Consider the following 18,838-nt stretch of genomic DNA (forward strand, 5'->3'; position numbering starts at 1 on the left):
ATGATACCATGGTACTAAACATCCAAAATGGAAAAACTTATCTTGTTCAAGTACTTTTGTGGGCATACCTTTTGTGTTTTCTTTTTTCAGGGCCAGGCAATACATAACAGAGACACCAAACGCTGTCTGGAGATCAGCACTAACCAGAAAGGAAAGTATAACCTTTTTATTCAGGAGTGCAACGAACAACACTGGATGATACAGCATGTACTGTAAATCAGGACTTCTGAAAAGCAGAAGGCTTTTTTCTTTTATAAAAAAATTTCTGACATGAAACTGACAATAGTCCCAAAGCCTTTAAACAACAGATTCCTCTGTCGGTCCTTGTGCAAGCTGTTGATTTCTTTTTATTGTGTTTTAAATTTCTTAGTGAGAGTTAATTTAAAAAAGAGCCTCTTTCTAACATAATTAAATGATTTCAATGAAAATCAGTATTTATGTCCATATATTTATTTATTTGGTAAGTCGATGTGTAATAAGCAGGACAATGTACATTCAGCCGGCCATTTATTTTGCGACAATGACCAGTTGACTGTAGATTATCCCTTACACCTCCCAATCTCCTCCTCTTCTATTTGTCACAATTATAAGTTCTCTGCAATGAATCGGTCCCACTTTTTCTGCCATACCATTGTAGCTTTATCCTGTAGCTGTGGCGACAAGGAACTGTACCTATTGAGGAAAAAATCTTAAATTCATACTCTACATAACTGAGATGATTTTTCAAATTGAAGTACATAATCTTGTACCTGATTGAATTCATTGCAAGCTCCTTCAGAGTGCCCAGATTAGCACTCAATCCTCCAATACCCACAAAAACCTGATAGAAGTCATATGAGAGTCCTGTGGTCCCGAACAAGGTTGGATCATCAGAACTCACTACTAGAGGATGGCCATCTGACATAAGCACTGTGGCAGGGTGGTTTCGCAGGTCCAAGACCAGTTTTAAAACCTGGAAATGACAAAACACCGAAAGACAATTGATTCAACCAGTCAAAATGAAGACATTACTGCTAGTTTACTGGCAAAGCATTAGCCTTGGCATATATTTATGAGTTTGACTCTAACTTAAATAATCTTTTAATTTTGTCCAGGATGCATCTTAAGACATTACACATTAAATACTTGCATAAATGAGGATTAATTAAGACCATTTGGGCTGGATAACTGTTAAAGCTTTTTTCTAAATTATTGGTGGTATAAGAACATCTTTTTTCAAGTTGGGGAAACAATACGAGAAAAATATCCCTGAATAGACTTAATTTGATTGACAAACTGTCACCTATCGTTTTGAGATTGTTTTACCTGATTAGAAATGGGGCACAACTCCACTGCCACTCCTCTTTTCCTGGAGAGTTCCTTAGCCAGAGGATGGTGTACCAGTGCAAAACCATGTCCGATACGACTGGTGTTAAACAGCAGAGCATCTAAAACATTCCTGTCCACCTCTGTACCATGTAAATCTAAAAACAAACACTCATGTCAAGCATATTCCAATGTATCCTGCCTTATTTAGCTGTTCCCTCAAACTTGATTCTTTAAGTATTTCAAGATTTCATGCATTTAAAAACTAATAGTAACTTTTTGAGAATGAAGTGAGCTACATAGACTGACCTGTCTCTCCAGCATGGAAAAAGAAAGGAAGTTTTATCTTTATTTCTGAAGGGACTAATAAAGCTTCTCGAAAATACCAGATAGATCTTCCAGTGTCTTCACGACCAACCTACAGCAAAATGGGATCATATCAGAGTATATATATATATATATAAGTATATATAATATAGGTCTGATATTACCAGGTCAAATCCAGCGATGATATCTGGATATTGTTTCTGCATTTCAATGGCCTCTTGTATGTCCTTCTTCACTTCAGACACACTAAGAGACCTGTGTAAGATTCAGAAAATGCACTATACTAATCAGCAAAAGAGGATCATATTTGGAGATGCTTGTATTAGTGGAAATGTCATTTTTTGGTTTAGTGACTTCATTCAAGTGACTTTATTAAATTAACTTATTCTTTAAAAGAACAATTTTTTTTAGGAAAAAAGCACCATATGAAATGTAATTTGGTTCAATGCATGGATGACTTAAATAGATGTAAATGTTACATGATTGTTACAACTTTTTTGTAGGTTTAATATAATTTTACCTGTGGACAGATAAGATTATACGAGATCCTATAAAGTCTGGATGACTTGCTCTGAACTGCTCGGTGATGTTTCTGTAGACTTCTAGAGACCATGCTCTGTCATGGAAAGTGCCATCCAGTTCATAGGCCTAATAAACATTAATTAAATAAAGTTGAAAATTCTTAAATAGGTGAGTTCAGATGTTTAATTTTCAAAGAAATTGTTTAAACTCTCCCCTAGAAGTACATAAATGCTTAAAACTCCCTAATGGTGATCCAACTAAACAGTCACAAACCCTGGACTGTCCAACTCTCAGCTCCAGGTACATGATGTTGTCTTCATAGAGTTCCTTCAGACCCTGGTAGATGTAGTCTTTAAAGACAGGTGCATATGTGATCAGCCCAGAGAGAGCAAGAAAAGTTTCCTCAAACCTTTCCCACACTGCATCCTGTGTCGGGTAAGCAGTCTCTGGATCCTCCGTGAAGAGTGTAAGATTCCGCATTAAACTGAGGAATTCACTCCATTAGTCTGTTTATTTGTTCTTGAACTGCTTATTGTCAAAAATACTGTGTATTTGGGGTAATATTATTATACATGTATAAGCCACACTTAAAATGTATGAAATTAGCTTGATCACCTGTTGTCAAAAGCAGTGACATCACCAAGACTGGCCCGCAACTTGTCTAACCGGCTCCAGGGAAAGCATTCCCAACGCGGGAAGGGTGTATGTGCAGAGAATAGGAACCGCACTGACCCTTTTGATGTGAAGCAGATATAACAATGAGGCCTGTATGTCGCATTCAGCACCAGCCAATCCACACTCACCAGGGCGGAGCTGTGGATGTGCAGGGCGGCACCTGCAAAGTACAGAATATTTTGTCACCTGAAAAACAGACAAAAGGAGTGAGTGACCCGATAGCTACCCTTTGTTTACCTTTGGGCATTTTCTGCAGCAGTTTGAAGATGGGACTTTTTTGGATGATGTGCCGCACTTTAAAGAAGTGTTTGGTGGGGGGGAACGGTGAAACGGCCATTTCTTTCACTTTTAGCTGGTGTAGAAGTGAGTCTAGTCGCTGTTCTGCCTGTGTGAGCTCCACTCTGCCCCCTTCCTGCTGGGAGAGCTCTTGTTTCAGCATTAGGTCCCTCTGATGGGGGTCTGGCATTGGAGTGCACTCTCTGATACACAGTAACACCAACATGATCAGAGGATATGGCCAGCTGGAGATTTGCTTGAAGAGACTCTTCATTGTTTATTTGTAGCCTGACAGGACTAGAAATCAAAGAGGGGTTGGGATGGGGAGAGGAAGCGAGAGACTTTTAAAGTTCTCTTTATTTTACAAATTATTATAAAAACATCATTCAGAATTAGAAGAGAGAGAGAGAGAGAGAGAGAGAGAGAGAGAGAGAGAGTCTCAATATAAGGGTGATGTACATCAAAACGTACCTTGATGGCATTTCAGGTTCAACTTTGGGCTATTTCACATCCCATGGGTTGATTTTTATTAAAACAAACAGATTTCAGCTTTAACAGTATTATTAAAATTTAATTGGAAACGTTTTACCAGGCCTTTATAATTTATTTTTGGTTGGCTACTTTTTTAAATTTTTGTACATTAAAATACTTACTGTTTCAAAAGAATAGCCACAAGACATGAACAATATGCATGTAAACATGATTTTAGTGTGATAAAATCACTTACTAACCTTTTCTGTTTAAAGTTATTGTCAAATGTAATATTAACAAACCCTAAAACCCTAAAATGACTGAAAAAATGACAATTTACACAAATTCACAGCTCAAATAATACATGGGTTTTAACAGAAGAATTAATGTAAATACTTTTAGAAAATTATAAGCTTCACATTTCTGCCTTTAAATCATCCAAAAATTGACCCCATTTACTTCCATTGTAAGTGCCTCACTGTAACCTTGATTTTTTTTTTTTTAATTAAAGGAGGGTTGAGTCGAAATTAATTTGTGAGGTTATGCCACAAATGCGGTCTATTGAGCTTAACTTGTATTGAAGCCAGAATATTCCTTTAAGTATGTTACAGCTGATATGCCTAATTCTCATCTAACTGGTTAAAGATCGTTTTAAACCTGTAGGTCATAATTTTAGCGCTGTTTTGTCATTTATTGGACTGGTTTTGATGATTAATGAAATTGCTTGTCAATTATTTTAACTTAGTATCACGTCTTTTGCTTTTTTACTGTCAGTACACTTCTCAATCATCAACTTTCTACAAGATGATGTGCAGACAGCACTATCTCCTTTCATTTTTATAGGATATGAAAAAATCTATTTTAAGTTCACTTGCCACTGCATACAGAATGAGCTCTTGTTCAAAAATGACCTTTGTGGAATTAATTTGACTAATAAATATTATTAGCTTAATATGTAATCCCCATAAGACCTCCAACTTTTGCAATATCAAAAATTCACATCACTAAAATTCCAATTTGGACAAATTTGGCGGTATGAAAATAACAGCCCCAATGAGAAAAGTTGTTGAAGGTATCGATTACAAATAATTAGCAAAGTTCCATCAGTCTATGATAAAGCATACTGTATACTGACCTTCAAGCCGATTCTCTGAAGACATGTATTTGAGCTGCTGTGATTCTGCATGTCTAGTGATATAAACTCTGCAGTTCCTCATTGTGCATGATGAGAATGTGATGACAATAGAGCATGTGACACACAGCAAGAAACTACAATGACTCATTCAAGAAGAGCCTTCTGCAAACCCTTCAATATAACATTCCCCAAATCACTGACATTTACCAATTCGCTACATACTTTTAAACATCTACACAACAGTCAGTAAGGACACACTGGGAGAAAATCTGACTGATACTGTTTTTCATTATACATTATTTTCACATCAATTTAATCTTTGCAGTGTTAACAGATACATTGGTTCTGATATACAGGTCATGCTCTGCACAGGAAAAAAATAAATAAAATAAACCAAAAAAATAAAATAAAATAAAAATAAAAATAAAATGAAACATGTAAACATCTTAATGGTCATATCTTTATCACCAAGGATGTTCAGAATGGGGCCGCCTTTTTCTTGCCCATCCTCCAAATGGGTATCAAGAGTCGGTGAACTGAAACAAAGAAGAGCTCATGGAATTTTTACTTCAGTTTTTTCAGTCGAGCATTTCTGTAAACATAACCGTATTATATGACAGCTGCAGTCCAAAATCAACACATGAGATGTAAAGGACCAGAGTTCCAGCAGACAATCAAAACACTACTTTGGTCCTTTTTAACAGCAATAATGAATCACCACATACAGAACACATACACATGATATTTTCTTAAATACAGACACAGGAATGGAATTTTTAACAGCAGAATAAAAATAAAAAGTACAACAGCAAAAAAAGGCATTCTGCCATAGTTCTATCGAAGATCAGTCCATGAACTTTCGGTTCTGGTTCGCACCGAAAAGGGCAACTCGGATTTCAGGCATCATCTGAAAAAGAATAAAAAAAGAAATTAAAATTCTCCAGACAGCTTTATGGTGAAATCTTATCTGATTCAGCCACTCAATTCTTCTTTAAAAGAGGAAATCATGAAGCTAACATTTAAATTTTAGAATGCTCTAAGAAATTATGTTCGATGTTTGCAGTACCTGTTGTGCCATGAGGTCCAGTCTGCTCTCCAGAGTGTTGGACACCTTGATCTTCCCATCAGCATTATACATCTCAATACCTCCAGAGCTAGAAGGAAGGAACAAACACAGTCAACACACAAACTGAACCAGCATAATCCATGAAAACAAACACACAATTCAAGGAATATTCTGGGTTCAATACAAGTTAAAAACAAACATTTTTGATTTGTCCCTCTTTAAAATAAATCAAAAAATCTTAAAAATAAATAAATAATCAAGGTTACAATGAGGCACTTACAATGGAAGTGAATGGGGCCAATTTTTAGAGGAAATGTAGAAATTTTTATAAAAGCACTTACATTAATTCTTCTGTTACAACGGGTGTATTATTTGAGCTGTAAAGTTGTTTAAATTGCTTTTACGGTCGTTTTAGAGTTTTGGGGTTTATGGCATTAGGTTGTCATTGCAAAAAAAAAAAAGAGTCAAAATTCATTTTTGAGGTAATCAACATGATGTCACAAATGCTGTCAATTAACCTTTAGCAAAGCTCCGCCCCCCTTAGTTACAGTTGCTGGCACTGAAAATCTCTGTAGAACTCCCCATTGGAATGAATGGGAGACTGCCGTGAACGATGCGGTTTTTGGCAATATATTCTTATAAACGGAATGGATAATATTTTTACGTGGGCTGGTATGAAGAGTGACATTGCAATGCATATTTATCTTAAGTTTTTTGTCAAAGAAATTGTTAAATTACACAGTAATTTGAGTAAAAACTGTGCAGACTGTGAATCGAAATCAAGGCAAACGATTATTACAGTCACTTAAAAAGAGAAGAGATCTAATAACATTAGCGTAAGTGAACAGAGCTGTTTCTGACGTCTCATAACACACTCATTTTGATGCTATGAACTGATCATTTACTATCGCATTTACTATGACTTGAATCAATACATGAATGGATTAACGTTCAGTTTTTAGCTTTAATTTACCTTGGAGCAAATGTAGGTGTCGTGGCAGATGTTATATGTTCATTTGGGAATGAGGGCTGACACAGTTTAATCCATAACATGCTCTTCTCAATATTTATTTAAAAATAATAAAAAAAAGTAAAACACTGTGGGTATCCTCTCTGGGTAACTCGTGTCACTATTACAAATGACCCGGAAACAACGTGTTTTACATTTTTTGGATAATTTTGATAAAATCCCGCTAAAAAGTCCTCAAACACACATTACTTCCATAGGCTGTCACTAGAAAATAGCTTACGCATGTCAGAGTTATGGCAGCAGGGCAACAGTTGCTAAGACATGATTGGTCAGAAGCACTTTTAAGGCGGGCTTAAAAAAAGGCTCATTTGAGCTAAACTTGTCTTGAACCTGGAATATTCCTTTAAGGAATGTGTTAGTTCCCCAAACATACAGTATAAACCTACTAAGAACAACAGATAAAAAATGTCTACTTCAAATCAGTGGAAATGCATAGAAAATTCAAATAGGCTACTCACACTTCTGGAGAGAGGAAGTTATTCTGGTCAATGCGCACTTCAATATTGTCCTTCACTGATGCTTTGTAGATTGGGATGTTTTTCTGCACAGCAGCCTAATAAATGGAAACAAATGTGTGCTTACTGACAGATCCATAAAACTGTTTACTATATAAATAAATATTAATGTAAACGTTTATTTCGGTAATGCATGTACATACCTGTACAATACCCACGTCCTGTTTGCGGCAACGGATGTTCACTTTTGTTTCCAGGAGCTGGTAAAACCCCTAAAACATTTAGAAAGAACATCAGCGTGTGTCTTTGACAGCATTTGGCATCCATGTTTTTGAGATATCCTATGTAAAACAATATATCTATGTATGTGTATATATATATATATATATATATATATATATATATATATATATATATATATATAGTACTGTGCAAAAGTTTTGGCACTTGTGAAAAATGTTTCATAATGAGGATGTCTTAAAAAATAATGCCATAAAAAGTTTTCATTTATCAATTAATGTCATACAAAGTCCAGTAAACATAACAAAAAAGCTACATCTATATTCGGTGTGAACACCTTTGCCTTTAAAACAGCACCAATTATCCTAGGTACACCTGGACACAGTTTTCTTAGTTGTTGGCAGATACGATGTTCCAAGCTTCTTGGAGAATTCACCACAGTTCTTCTATCTATTTCGGCTGTCTCAACTGCTTTGGTCTCTTCATGTAATCTCAGACTGACTCTATGTTCAGTGGGGGGCTTTGTGGGGGCCATGCTATCTGTTGCAGAGCTCCCTGTTCTTCTATTCTACTCTATTTGCAAAAGGAATGTTCGGGAGTTTAAAATGTACATTTCCTATTGACACATTAAAGCTGAAGATATATATAACCATCTTAAGACAAATGTTTTTATGAAACATCTTATGTGCCTAAGACTTTTATGTGTGTGTGTGTGCGTGTTTGTGCAAAAAACCATTTGCTCACCTGCAGGATAAGCCCGTCCATTAGAGCGGAGTATCTGGATGGGTCTCTGGCTACATTAGCTAGTCGCTGACGTGCATCATTTAGCAAATCCTAAAAAACACAGTATTAAATCAACAGCATGAGTAGTGTAAATGGACAAAAGGAACAGCTTCCCAAAGTTCAAGGTCCAAAGTGGGAACTAACTGAAATCATGTCATCACGGGCCTTCAGGACCTTCAATCTGGATTGGTTCATTAGATTGGACATTTGACTGTGGACGAGAATCAAAAAGTTCACGATTAGCAACAATGAGAGTGCACAATAAGAACGTTAAGAAATAATTAAATGATCTGAAACTGTGTTGAACTGCATGAGTGCATTGAGAAACTGAGATTTTGAGGAAACAGGGAATTTCCACACACTCACATTTTCTTCTGCTGTTCGATCTGTTTCTCCTTCTTCTCATAATACTCCATAATCTTCAAACGCTGGGTCTGAACCAGCCGACCTTTCTCAATGTTGAACTCCTCTTCTGCCTGCAGAGGGAGTCACTTATCATTTCGGCTTTCATCACCAGCTTCCCATGAGGTCTCCAAAAGCATGCGTTAAAGTTTCGAGTCATTTTACATTGAGTAATTCAAAGCTAAACTTTGTGTATGCCAGTTACCTTTGCATCAATCTCCTCTGCTTTTTCATTGGCCTCCTGCTCAATGAAAGCCATCATGTGCTTGATCTGAAAACATATGGAAAACAAAAAAAGAGAAAAATTCAACGTCAAAACACCCTGAAAACAATATAATATGTTACAGCGTTACAGCATTTGGTCATCTGTATGAAAAGTACAGGTTGTTCAGTGTTATGCGAGATTAATGCAATGCTCTTAAACCGAAATGTCTGATTGTTCTTTATTTTATTGCAAAAAGCTTGTCATCTCCCTTTATCTAAACTGAAACACACTTGTTAGTTGTAGCCCCATCACAAGGATGTGTAATGTGTTTGCTTGGTGTGTGTGTGTGTGTGTGTGTGTGGGCAGGTTTAAGTGGTTTACGAGGACTGTTTTTAGGTTACAAACTGGTAATTACAAGGGTATTCTGCTATAAATGTGGTTTATGAGGATTTCTAGTGTCCCCATAATTTAAATAGCTTAAAAAAAACAAACTAAACTATGTTTTATTGAAAATGTAAAAATGCAGAAAGTTTTATGAGAGGGTTAGGTTTAGGGGTAGGGTTAGGGGATAGAATCTATAGTTTGTACAGTATAAAAATCATTATGTCTATGGAGAGTCCTCACAATGATAGCTACACCAACGTGTGTGTGTGTGTGTGTGTTGGGGTTTACTTGCTGTACTTCAGGGACAAAATATTTTCCAGAGCCGAGCATAACAATAAAAAATATATATTCACTATAGATTTGTATGTATTTGTGTATGTATGTTAGAGTAGGTTCCAGGTATGTCATTAAAGGTATAGTTCACCAAAAAAATTAAATAAATTCTCCTCACTGTCCAGTTGGTGGCAATAAGCACGAAGAATGTGAATCACCAAAAACACAAGAAAAATGTGAAAATGAAAGTGGAGATTTATTGTAAAAAGGGACTTAAATATTGATCTCTCACCCACACCTATCATATCACTTCTGAAGACATGGATTTTACCACTGGAGTCTTATGGATTACTTTTATGCTGCCTTTGTATGCTTTTTGGACCTTCAAATTTCTGGTCATCATTCACTTGCATTTTATGGACCTATAGAGCTGAAATATTCTTCTAAAAATCTTTTTTTGTTTTCTGCAGAAGAAAGATAGTCCTACACATACGGGATGGCATGAGGGTGAGTAAATGATGACAGGATTTTTATTTTTGGGTGAAATGTCCCTTTAAAATCTGCAGCAAAAGTCTCATATCTTAATATTGCTGTAGTTTTCCTCTTGCTTCACTTCGCAATATTCACACTACTTTGAGGAATTTGTATTGTGCATAAGCAGGAGACACATTTAATAATAATAAAAAACGTATCCTCAATACAATGGTTCAGTTTTAATCTATTCATATCAATGCACTATCATTGCACTATTATTATACGGACTCATCTCGCGATTCAAGCGCGTGTCCCATTACATAAATGACGAACAACATTGAAGGCCACATCACGGCACCACATCAAGATGCTCCTGCCAGTCTTATGTAAAGTAATGCATTTGCCACAGAATTCACTGACTAATTATGATACAGTATTGTGCTTTAATGAAGGTTAACTAATGCACTTAAACGCGTTTTCACCTGTTTCTGGACGTCGGCATCGCTGAGCGCCATGACTGCTGCTGTAAGAGGATTTTAAACTCCACCGAGAGATGAAGGTCGACCGCGGCGACAGGAAGAGCGCTGTGTGTCACACGGTGTTTTAAAATAATTGTGAAAAGCCTACAGATTCAAAAACACACAAATAATGACATGAAAGAGGTCAATCGTGACAGACTCAGAGGCTAGAAAATAGACTGGAAGGATCAGCTGATTCTCAGTCAAAGATGACACATACGTCACATGACGCGTGTTTCCTCTGCGGTAACCAATCAGATTTCAGTGCGCTTCAGCGGCTATTTATTTATGGTTTATGTGACATCTGTGCTTATTTTGAACGTGTGACAAGCTGAATAATAATAGTAATAATAATAATAATAATAATAATAATTTTGCCACATTTTTTAAAAAATAGCTATATTGTTGCACTAGATGTGCCATTTTTTTTTTTTAATGAAAGATGGCGCCAAGTACATTTTTCAAGCAAAATTTGATTTCCAAAAATAACTTTTCAGATTTTATATAATAAAAAATAAATATACTGTTCAAAAAGAAGAAGACAAAAAGTATCTGGACACTTAGCAAATGTTACTGGAACATGTCCATCGTTAATTTGATGAACTACTCTGTGTTTACTCTGCTAGGACATCATGTGTGGACTTTAGGGGAGCTGACTTCATAAAGTACATTCACAATGAGCAATGTCCTTGTGACCAGTGGGTCAAAGGTAACTGCAAAAATGGCTCAGAAACATTAAGTGCAACTGCGAAATTTTTTGTTGTACAAAAAGGTTAAATAAATTAATTCTGAAAAAAAGTCTATGATAATTATGAAAATTGGTTTGATATTTTGTTTTATACAATGCAGTTCATTCCTTTTAAGTGTTACTTAAGTGTCCAAATACTTTTGGGGCCGCTGTGGAAGTTCTAATAATAAATAAAGTGAGAAAACAAAGAAAATAGCATCGACCTAAATCACTGTGTGGGCACTAAATAACCAATTTTTAAGACTTAAAAACATAAAATAAATAAATAAATAAATAAATGAAAATCTTAATATTGTATTTAGTCAAAATGCCTTTGGATTCTCAACAACAATAAATAAGTATGAAAAATAATTATTTTTCTTAACTTGTTTACTTGTTTATATTTATGCAACGTCAGGGTGTTTTGGGTGGTTACTGAGGTGTTTGGGCATTACTGCTGTAAATGGTTGCTTATTGGCCAATGTCAGAAGATACCATCCCCAAGTCTCTATAAATATCCTGATTTCTAGATATGTGTGGGGACCTGTTCGATGGAAGTCTATGGAATCTTGGCGGGTTAAAGTTTTTATTATAAAATAAAAATATATTTGAATATAATACACAATTCTGTATTTGTTTCAAACAGATACAATGTGTAAGTATTCCAATAATCCGTTTTTTTTTTTTACTCAAAATGCAGGGTTTACTGAAAATCTACTGACAAAAGAAAAGTACCACTACTGACATGCAGGTGGCGCTTTTTACAGATGGTGCTACTATGCTAACGTAAAGCTTGTGTCTAGTGTGACAAAAAACAAATAGAAATCCTATGTGTCAGTGCTCATGTTTATAATCAGAAGGGAGGTGTGCTGTATACTGTATTTACTCTATCGCGTCTTTTTAACCCAAACAGGAGGGTTGTTAATATTTGCTCACAAAACAGAATGGTTAAACAAGTGAAGGCATAGCTGGAAAGCAGATGAATGTGTCAAGATCCTGAATTTAGAACAAAGCAAAGTTGCAAAGACTAAGGGGAGTAATTCTACTTTGTCATGTCACTGTGCGCTGGACGGATCCAATAGACTGAGGGGTTGGGCTGTAGGGGACAGAGAAGGGAGGGGCTGGGTTGCATTCTTTAAGCTCCAGTGACCCATCCTGTGTATTTATTCAAGGCTCCAGTCCTGCTTTCATTTGCTGACTAAACCCATTGCACAAACAAGGTGAGATCTGTTTTCAATAGCTGCTCTTACAGAATGACATATTAATTTAATCTTATGGTTCAGGCATGTAGGGTTTAAGACAGTGTTTATATTGTAGTCTATTGTCTCTAACAGCAGACTGTAGGACAAAGACACATTTACTGTTTCCCAGTTGCCAATTACCGTCTCCAAAAAATGGGCATCTATTTTTGTTGACCACTGAACATGGTACAGTGTATTGTATCTGATTCCAAGCCTAGTGTTAGTGCGGTCATATGAGAATTTGGACAGTATATTTTCTATTTAACAAGTGCTAGATGTGTGCTATTAGGTATTCAGCATTTTTTTAACACTATCATGGCTGTTTTATATTGGGTTAGTGTCATACAGTAGCATCGTTTTGTTTGTTACTTGCCCCAGGGTTTAAAGTTAACTAGATTAGATTAGCCAGGAAAAGGGTTTATGCTGAATCACAACAATCCTCCATTGTCTTAGCATTATACACATTATCTTCACTATGCTGTAACAGTGGACATACAGAATGTAGAATTACTTATTCAGCCATATGAACTGAATATTTCTACTGGCTAAATATTTCTAACAGGTCTTTTGCCATTTAAATCTCTCCCTCTAAGTGGAGTAACCTCTTTGAATAAGTAACCTGTGCTATTATATTCTGTTAGTCACTTTTTCCACTGATTCACATTCAGCAGTCAGTTCTGCCTTTTACAGAGGTCAGAGTTAAAATGCTATCCCATGTATGTCTCGCAAATCTGATCCCTTTAAGCACTTTGACCTTTGATCTTGGTGATGGGCTTTAGACTACTATCTATTCACAATCTGACTGTTGACACTACACATGCTTTCACTGTGATGCTATGTTTCACATCCTACAACAGAGTCCAAAACTAAGAAAAGCTCTAACTTGTACAAGCACCGCTGTGTCCATTGCTTTCATTCTGTTTTTGGGAGATGTGATTGGAAACCAAACTGTATCATGCTCTTCATGCACCCATGATCTCATGAAAAGAATAAGTGTAGATTTGTTCATTCTGTAGAAGTGCTATGTGAAGTTAATCATGCTCCTCTGTCATGTCATGTAAAATATCTGACATTCTCTGTTCATGGGAACAGATGGAGATATATATATATATATATATATATATATATATATATATATATATATATATACTGTATATAGGTTGCACACTCAGATATGTGCGTACAGGCCTATACATAGATCAGAGTGTGGAGACAGATAAGATTGTTTGAAACTCACATTCGTTAAACACCAAAAAAATACATTATAAATTTTTTCATTTTTTTATTTAATCCATCGTAATGTGACTGGATCATGAAAAGTGGGCGTGAAATGCCAGAATTGAGAGCAACTGTCTGATTCTGAAAGTATAAAATACCATCCGTTTTCAAAGACCAACCATTTCTTAATGACAACTTATTACACAGCTCTCTGGAATACTCGAATCTGATTGGTTAATGGCACCATCTAGTGGTTCGATATATTTCTCTGTAACAACCGCACATCCACGTATCAGACCGATCATCTGGGTACTGCCAGCCGTCTCTTCTGCGTCTCAGATCACTGTGTGATCTCTACAAGTAAGCTAATAAAATAATTTAAACTCAAATCAATGTTTTATGTCCATTTTATTTGTGGCTGAAAAAGCGGGCGATCACTGTTGTGCTCTGTGGAGCCAGGTGGCTGGAGGGGAGGAGTTGAAAAATAAGATGGCTTGATGATGTCAGACGAGAAGGAATGTTACATTACATTTTGATAAACTGAAGAATTATGTGTATTAAAATGTAAATGAAGTCAATTTTGATTTCAAATTGACTTTCCAAATTTCCACAATGTTCTTTTGATACATCCACATTGATTTAACTAGCCATTGAATTTATTTCCTCTTTGTATCTCTCATCTTTAGGACTCACTTAAGAGTGAAAACCTGTGGATACTATTCAGAATTTCAAAGCATATAAAAAAAACTTCCACCCTGTCTGGGGACAAGCAGTTTGTGGGGCCCAACCCTCCCCAGGATCTAAACCCAAACCTGGAAGAGAGTAATGAGCCCATCCAATGGCAGACTGATAGTCTGGCTGAGTCCTGGGCATCTGTTGGTGACATGGAGCCTGAGGTTCGAAGTCTAGAAACCAGTGAGATGGTCCTAGTTGCAGAAGACCAAAGTGAGAACCACTCCTCCAGCTCTGACATCATCCACCTAGAGGCAGAGCTTCATGAGAGGGTGGAGTCAGATGAAGAGGAGGAGGCAGATCTTCAAAGCAGCGTGCTGAGTATGCTTGTCAGTGATAGGGAACTGGCGGAGATGAGGGCAGAGATGGATGTCATGCCTTCTGCAGAACATGATTTGAGGCCTCCAGAGACTGTGGAGCTTCTAATGTCTGTGGAGGAGCCCAGAGTGGAGGAGATCGAGATGGAGGAGTCTTCTTCTCAGCCAATTTTTCCTCACACCACTCTTCTGCATGAGCCATCAGATTTCACCCTCGCCTCCATCCCGATTCCTGAAATTATCGCACGGGTCTTAGATCACCCTCCATCCCCACAAGAACTTCCTCAAACCCATGCAACTACATTTACAACCTCAGATGAAGTTCATATCTCTGAATCAGGGTCTGCTAATGCATCTGTATCTCAAGACCACACAAGATCATCTTCCCAGGAAGTTGTTTCAAAGGCAGAGCCTGAGCCAGCGACCTCTGCCACTTCACCTTTCCAACTCCCTGTGTTGCTCGTTGGTGGTGCCGCCCTGGTGGCAGTAGTGGGAGTACTTACATATGCATTGAGTAGAAAGTAGCAAGACTGTATTTCTCTTTGATAGTTTCAACAATTAAAAAAAAGTTGTCTTTTGGGGTACTTGGTTTAACCCCAATTTGCCCCCCCACCCCACACATGCTTTCTGCTACTGATTAAAAATAAATAAATCTAACTAAAAAGCAATCGTATTACAAATGTTGTCATAGAACCTTTTATATACTCTTTAAAAAATACAAAAGGTCCAACATTGTTCTAAAAATATTCTTACATAGGTTGTTTTACAATAATTAATGATTAATAATTAAATAATTTGTCAATTAACAATGTATATTATGGAAGCCCATTTCTACCACATAAAAAAATTGTGCTATAGTAAGTCAAAATTATGAGATACAAATTCATAATTAAGATAAAAAGTCATAATTATGAGATAAAAAAAGAAGTCATTATTATGATGCTAAGTCAAAATTATGAGATACAATGTCAAAATTTTTAGATAAAAAGGTAGAAATTATGAGATAAAATTATGATTAATTACGTTTATACAATATTATGACTTAGTATCTCATAGTTATGATGTAGTAACTCATAGTTATTACTATAGCATCTCATAATTTTGACTTTTTATCTCATAATTGTAACTTAGTATTTCATTATTATGACTTCTTATCTCATAATTACGAATTTTTGTCATAATTATGACTTTTTATCTGAAAATTATGGCTTTGTATCTCATAATTTTGACTTATCAAAGCACAATTTTTTTTATGTGGCGGAAATGGGCTTCCATAATATGAATTATCAATATTGACAACAAATTTTTTTTAAATAAAGAGTTTATATATATATATATGTGTATGTACGTATATGTATATATATATATATATATATATATATATATATATATATATATATATATATATATATATATATATAAACTCTTTATTTAAAAAAATTATATATATATATATATATATATAAACTATGCAGGGTGTTAGCCAAGTTTTAAATGACACCTCCTAGACAGCAGATGGCAGTATGTATCTCGTCAAAGGGTGTGAACGACTTTTTACCAAGCAAAAGGGAATGAATGACAGAATCGTATGCGGAAGTTTTTTGGTGTTCGATGATTTCTCGTTACCAAGCGACTAAGATCTTTCTAAAATGAGTAAAGCAAGTACGGCAAAGAAAGAGAAGATGAGTGTGGCAAGTGAGGTAAATGTGATGTTAGTATATTTGCACCTTCATGTCATACTATGATGCGTATGAACCAACTGACTGCAGTTACAAGGCAGTAGTCATATAATAATTAATATTAATTATTTAAAATACAAAGCGTGAAGTGCTTCATAATTTTATTTGTAGTATCTTCTCTAAATATTTGAATAGTTTCGTAGAAATTCTTCATCTGCTGTAACGTAGATCATAAAGGGCTCCATTGCACCGAGTCCTATGTGAATGCATGCTGCAGTATAAGGGCAAATGCCTTTATTAAAATCACTGTGTATCATATTATATGCTGAAATACTATGCCAATTTTTTGGTCCAGATTGACCGCATTGAGGAGCGCAAATTACACTGTAAAAACAACCTGGAGAGGGCGGAGTTTAGACAGAGAAAAGAGCAACTCTCGGACCACGACAGGTGAGAATACATGATGACGTCATCTGATAATTATATGACGCAATGATGACGACACCTGGGCATTGCAGTGATTCAACTATAAGCCATTTTTGCTGCAAAATCTACTCTAGAAACACAAAACACAAGCAAATAGTACTGTAAGGTGCACATAAATCAAGTGCATATCACAGTGATAGAAAAGATAAATTGTCCTAAGAGTTTTCATGTGCTGCTGACAGACAGGCCCTGGAAGATGAAATGACCATAATGAATGAAAGAATACAGAAATACGGTGAGTCAATCTGACAGTTAATATTCACTGCATCTATTACAGAATACCCAGCGTATATTTTAAATTCACTTCTTTTCCAAAATGCAGTTCTTAACCTATTTTCAATTGTTAAATTGCTATGAATTGAACTTAATCGTAATGAAGTAGCTGTAGTGATTTTCATGTTTCATTTTTTTAGAAGACGACTTGCAGATGCTTAGAGGAGAGAACAGGAAGAACATGATGCTGTCCGTTGCTCTGTTAGCCATCAGTGCTCTTTTCTACTACACATTCATACACTAAAGAGAATTATTCTACTAAATATATTGACTAAGAATGAACTATGGAGGTTTGATATCCAGTCAAAACCATAATCACCCACTTGCCATTCTCTAGCTGGCAGCATTGGTTTGTTCAGAGGTTAGAGGGTGTGTCAGTGTCACTTTATCCATGAATACAACATGCCATATTCAGCATGGCTATGATGTGGATTGCTTGAATACTGCTGTCTTCGTGCTGTGAAGCATCATACACTTGTATCATCCATAAGAGAGAGTGACAGATCAGGATGCTATATGCATTTGCCAACAATCTTTACAAAGATGTTTGAAAGTTCCTGTAACTACTACATTGAGGCCATAATGCAGTATATTACATATAGGTCATCATTGCATTGTCAAAGTAAACGTGTAAAGCTAAATTTTTTAAGGGAATTATTACACTGAATGTATGACACTTTCCCCAAAAATGACTCAATGACTTTTCTCTCCATCTCACTGTTTATTGCATTTCAACAGGACTAACATGCACAAGAGTGGGGTGGGGCAGAGGGTGTAATTCCATCAAAAAAGAAAGAAAGAAAAAAAAAATTATCAACCAAATGTTCAGTTTAAATGATAATAAAAAAACAGCCATTAATAAAATGCAATAATGTCCCAACAGGCTCCTGTTTGTCCCTTTGATATCCTTAATGCTTGCAGTAAATAGAATTGGTACAATTTTTCAGTACAGTCAATTGCAATGCAACAGCACACTACACATCCTGTTATATTCTGTCCTATTGTAAGACTGATGTTCAAGAAGTACCATGAACTACTGGATTGAACCTGCTGCCGACAGACTCTAATCTGTCTCAGTGGCGTCTCCTTTGGACAACAGGAATTATATGCTGATATATTGTAACATACTCGGGCTGACCGCTGAGTAGCAAACTGGACTATTGGCTCAAAGAGTGCCTATATTCCTTGTGATGTACACTGATATCTTTTTTTTATTTCTTTTTTATTATTATTACAAATGGGATAACTAACTAGCCATGTAGTATGCAAAGTAAACCTGAGACATAACTAAAATATATTCAAATTTTTATCTCAAAATAAAGACTAAGGATATTCAAAACAATGTCATTTAAAATATTCTAAAATGCATATGTATTTTCATTTAATAGTCACATGTTGCATGTAACTCACAATCAATAGATATGAAAAACAAATGAAATAAGGGCATTGATAAAAACAGAAACATTGCATGAGACACCGGCTTTACTTGTAATACATTGAAAATTGTTCAGGTGTGACCGCAGTTCTATGGTCAATATATGACTAATACTTGAGTGATGATGATGACACAGATCAGCCCAGAGATATTTACCACAGCAAAAAAACATTTTCCACAGAAAACGTC

At 35.9% G+C, this 18,838-nt stretch overlaps 4 protein-coding genes across 5 annotated transcripts; 2 read left to right on the forward strand and 2 right to left on the reverse strand.

Moving 5' to 3' along the window:
* Nucleotides 1-229: 229 nt before the first annotated feature.
* ada2b (adenosine deaminase 2b) lies at nt 230-4,847 on the reverse strand. Its single transcript, XM_051690523.1, has 10 exons — nt 4,712-4,847; nt 3,067-3,402; nt 2,770-2,989; nt 2,428-2,638; nt 2,153-2,280; nt 1,797-1,887; nt 1,615-1,723; nt 1,306-1,463; nt 750-952; nt 230-672 (listed from the first exon to the last, which is right to left on the reverse strand). Exons 2-10 carry the CDS (start codon nt 3,377-3,379, stop codon nt 585-587), a joined length of 1,521 nt encoding a protein of 506 aa, XP_051546483.1. The 5' UTR covers nt 3,380-3,402; nt 4,712-4,847; the 3' UTR covers nt 230-584.
* A 134-nt stretch (nt 4,848-4,981) lies between these two features.
* atp6v1e1b (ATPase H+ transporting V1 subunit E1b) lies at nt 4,982-10,767 on the reverse strand. The gene is made up of 9 exons (XM_051690533.1): nt 10,506-10,767; nt 8,893-8,958; nt 8,652-8,761; nt 8,430-8,496; nt 8,247-8,336; nt 7,466-7,534; nt 7,266-7,360; nt 5,778-5,865; nt 4,982-5,618 (listed from the first exon to the last, which is right to left on the reverse strand). Exons 1-9 carry the CDS (start codon nt 10,536-10,538, stop codon nt 5,556-5,558), a joined length of 681 nt encoding a protein of 226 aa, XP_051546493.1. The 5' UTR covers nt 10,539-10,767; the 3' UTR covers nt 4,982-5,555.
* A 1,584-nt stretch (nt 10,768-12,351) lies between these two features.
* LOC127436412 (bcl-2-like protein 13) lies at nt 12,352-15,444 on the forward strand. Of its 2 annotated transcripts, none has more exons than XM_051690531.1 (2): nt 12,352-12,488; nt 14,414-15,444. In XM_051690531.1, exon 2 carries the CDS (start codon nt 14,612-14,614, stop codon nt 15,299-15,301), a length of 690 nt encoding a protein of 229 aa, XP_051546491.1. In that variant the 5' UTR covers nt 12,352-12,488; nt 14,414-14,611; the 3' UTR covers nt 15,302-15,444. The 2 variants fall into 2 exon arrangements, with proteins under 2 accessions (XP_051546491.1, XP_051546492.1); XM_051690532.1 differs by lacking the exon at nt 12,352-12,488 and adding an exon at nt 13,912-14,087.
* Nucleotides 15,445-16,332: 888 nt separating this feature from the next.
* Nucleotides 16,333-17,502, forward strand: ccdc167 (coiled-coil domain containing 167). Its single transcript, XM_051690534.1, has 4 exons — nt 16,333-16,476; nt 16,811-16,905; nt 17,124-17,176; nt 17,355-17,502. The coding sequence occupies exons 1-4, from the start codon at nt 16,426-16,428 to the stop codon at nt 17,456-17,458; spliced, it is 303 nt and encodes a 100-aa protein (XP_051546494.1). The 5' UTR covers nt 16,333-16,425; the 3' UTR covers nt 17,459-17,502.
* The last annotated feature ends 1,336 nt before the right edge of the window (nt 17,503-18,838 follow it).

Source organism: Myxocyprinus asiaticus, chromosome 47 (assembly GCF_019703515.2).
Source record: "Myxocyprinus asiaticus isolate MX2 ecotype Aquarium Trade chromosome 47, UBuf_Myxa_2, whole genome shotgun sequence".
NCBI lineage: Eukaryota > Metazoa > Chordata > Actinopteri > Cypriniformes > Catostomidae > Myxocyprinus > Myxocyprinus asiaticus.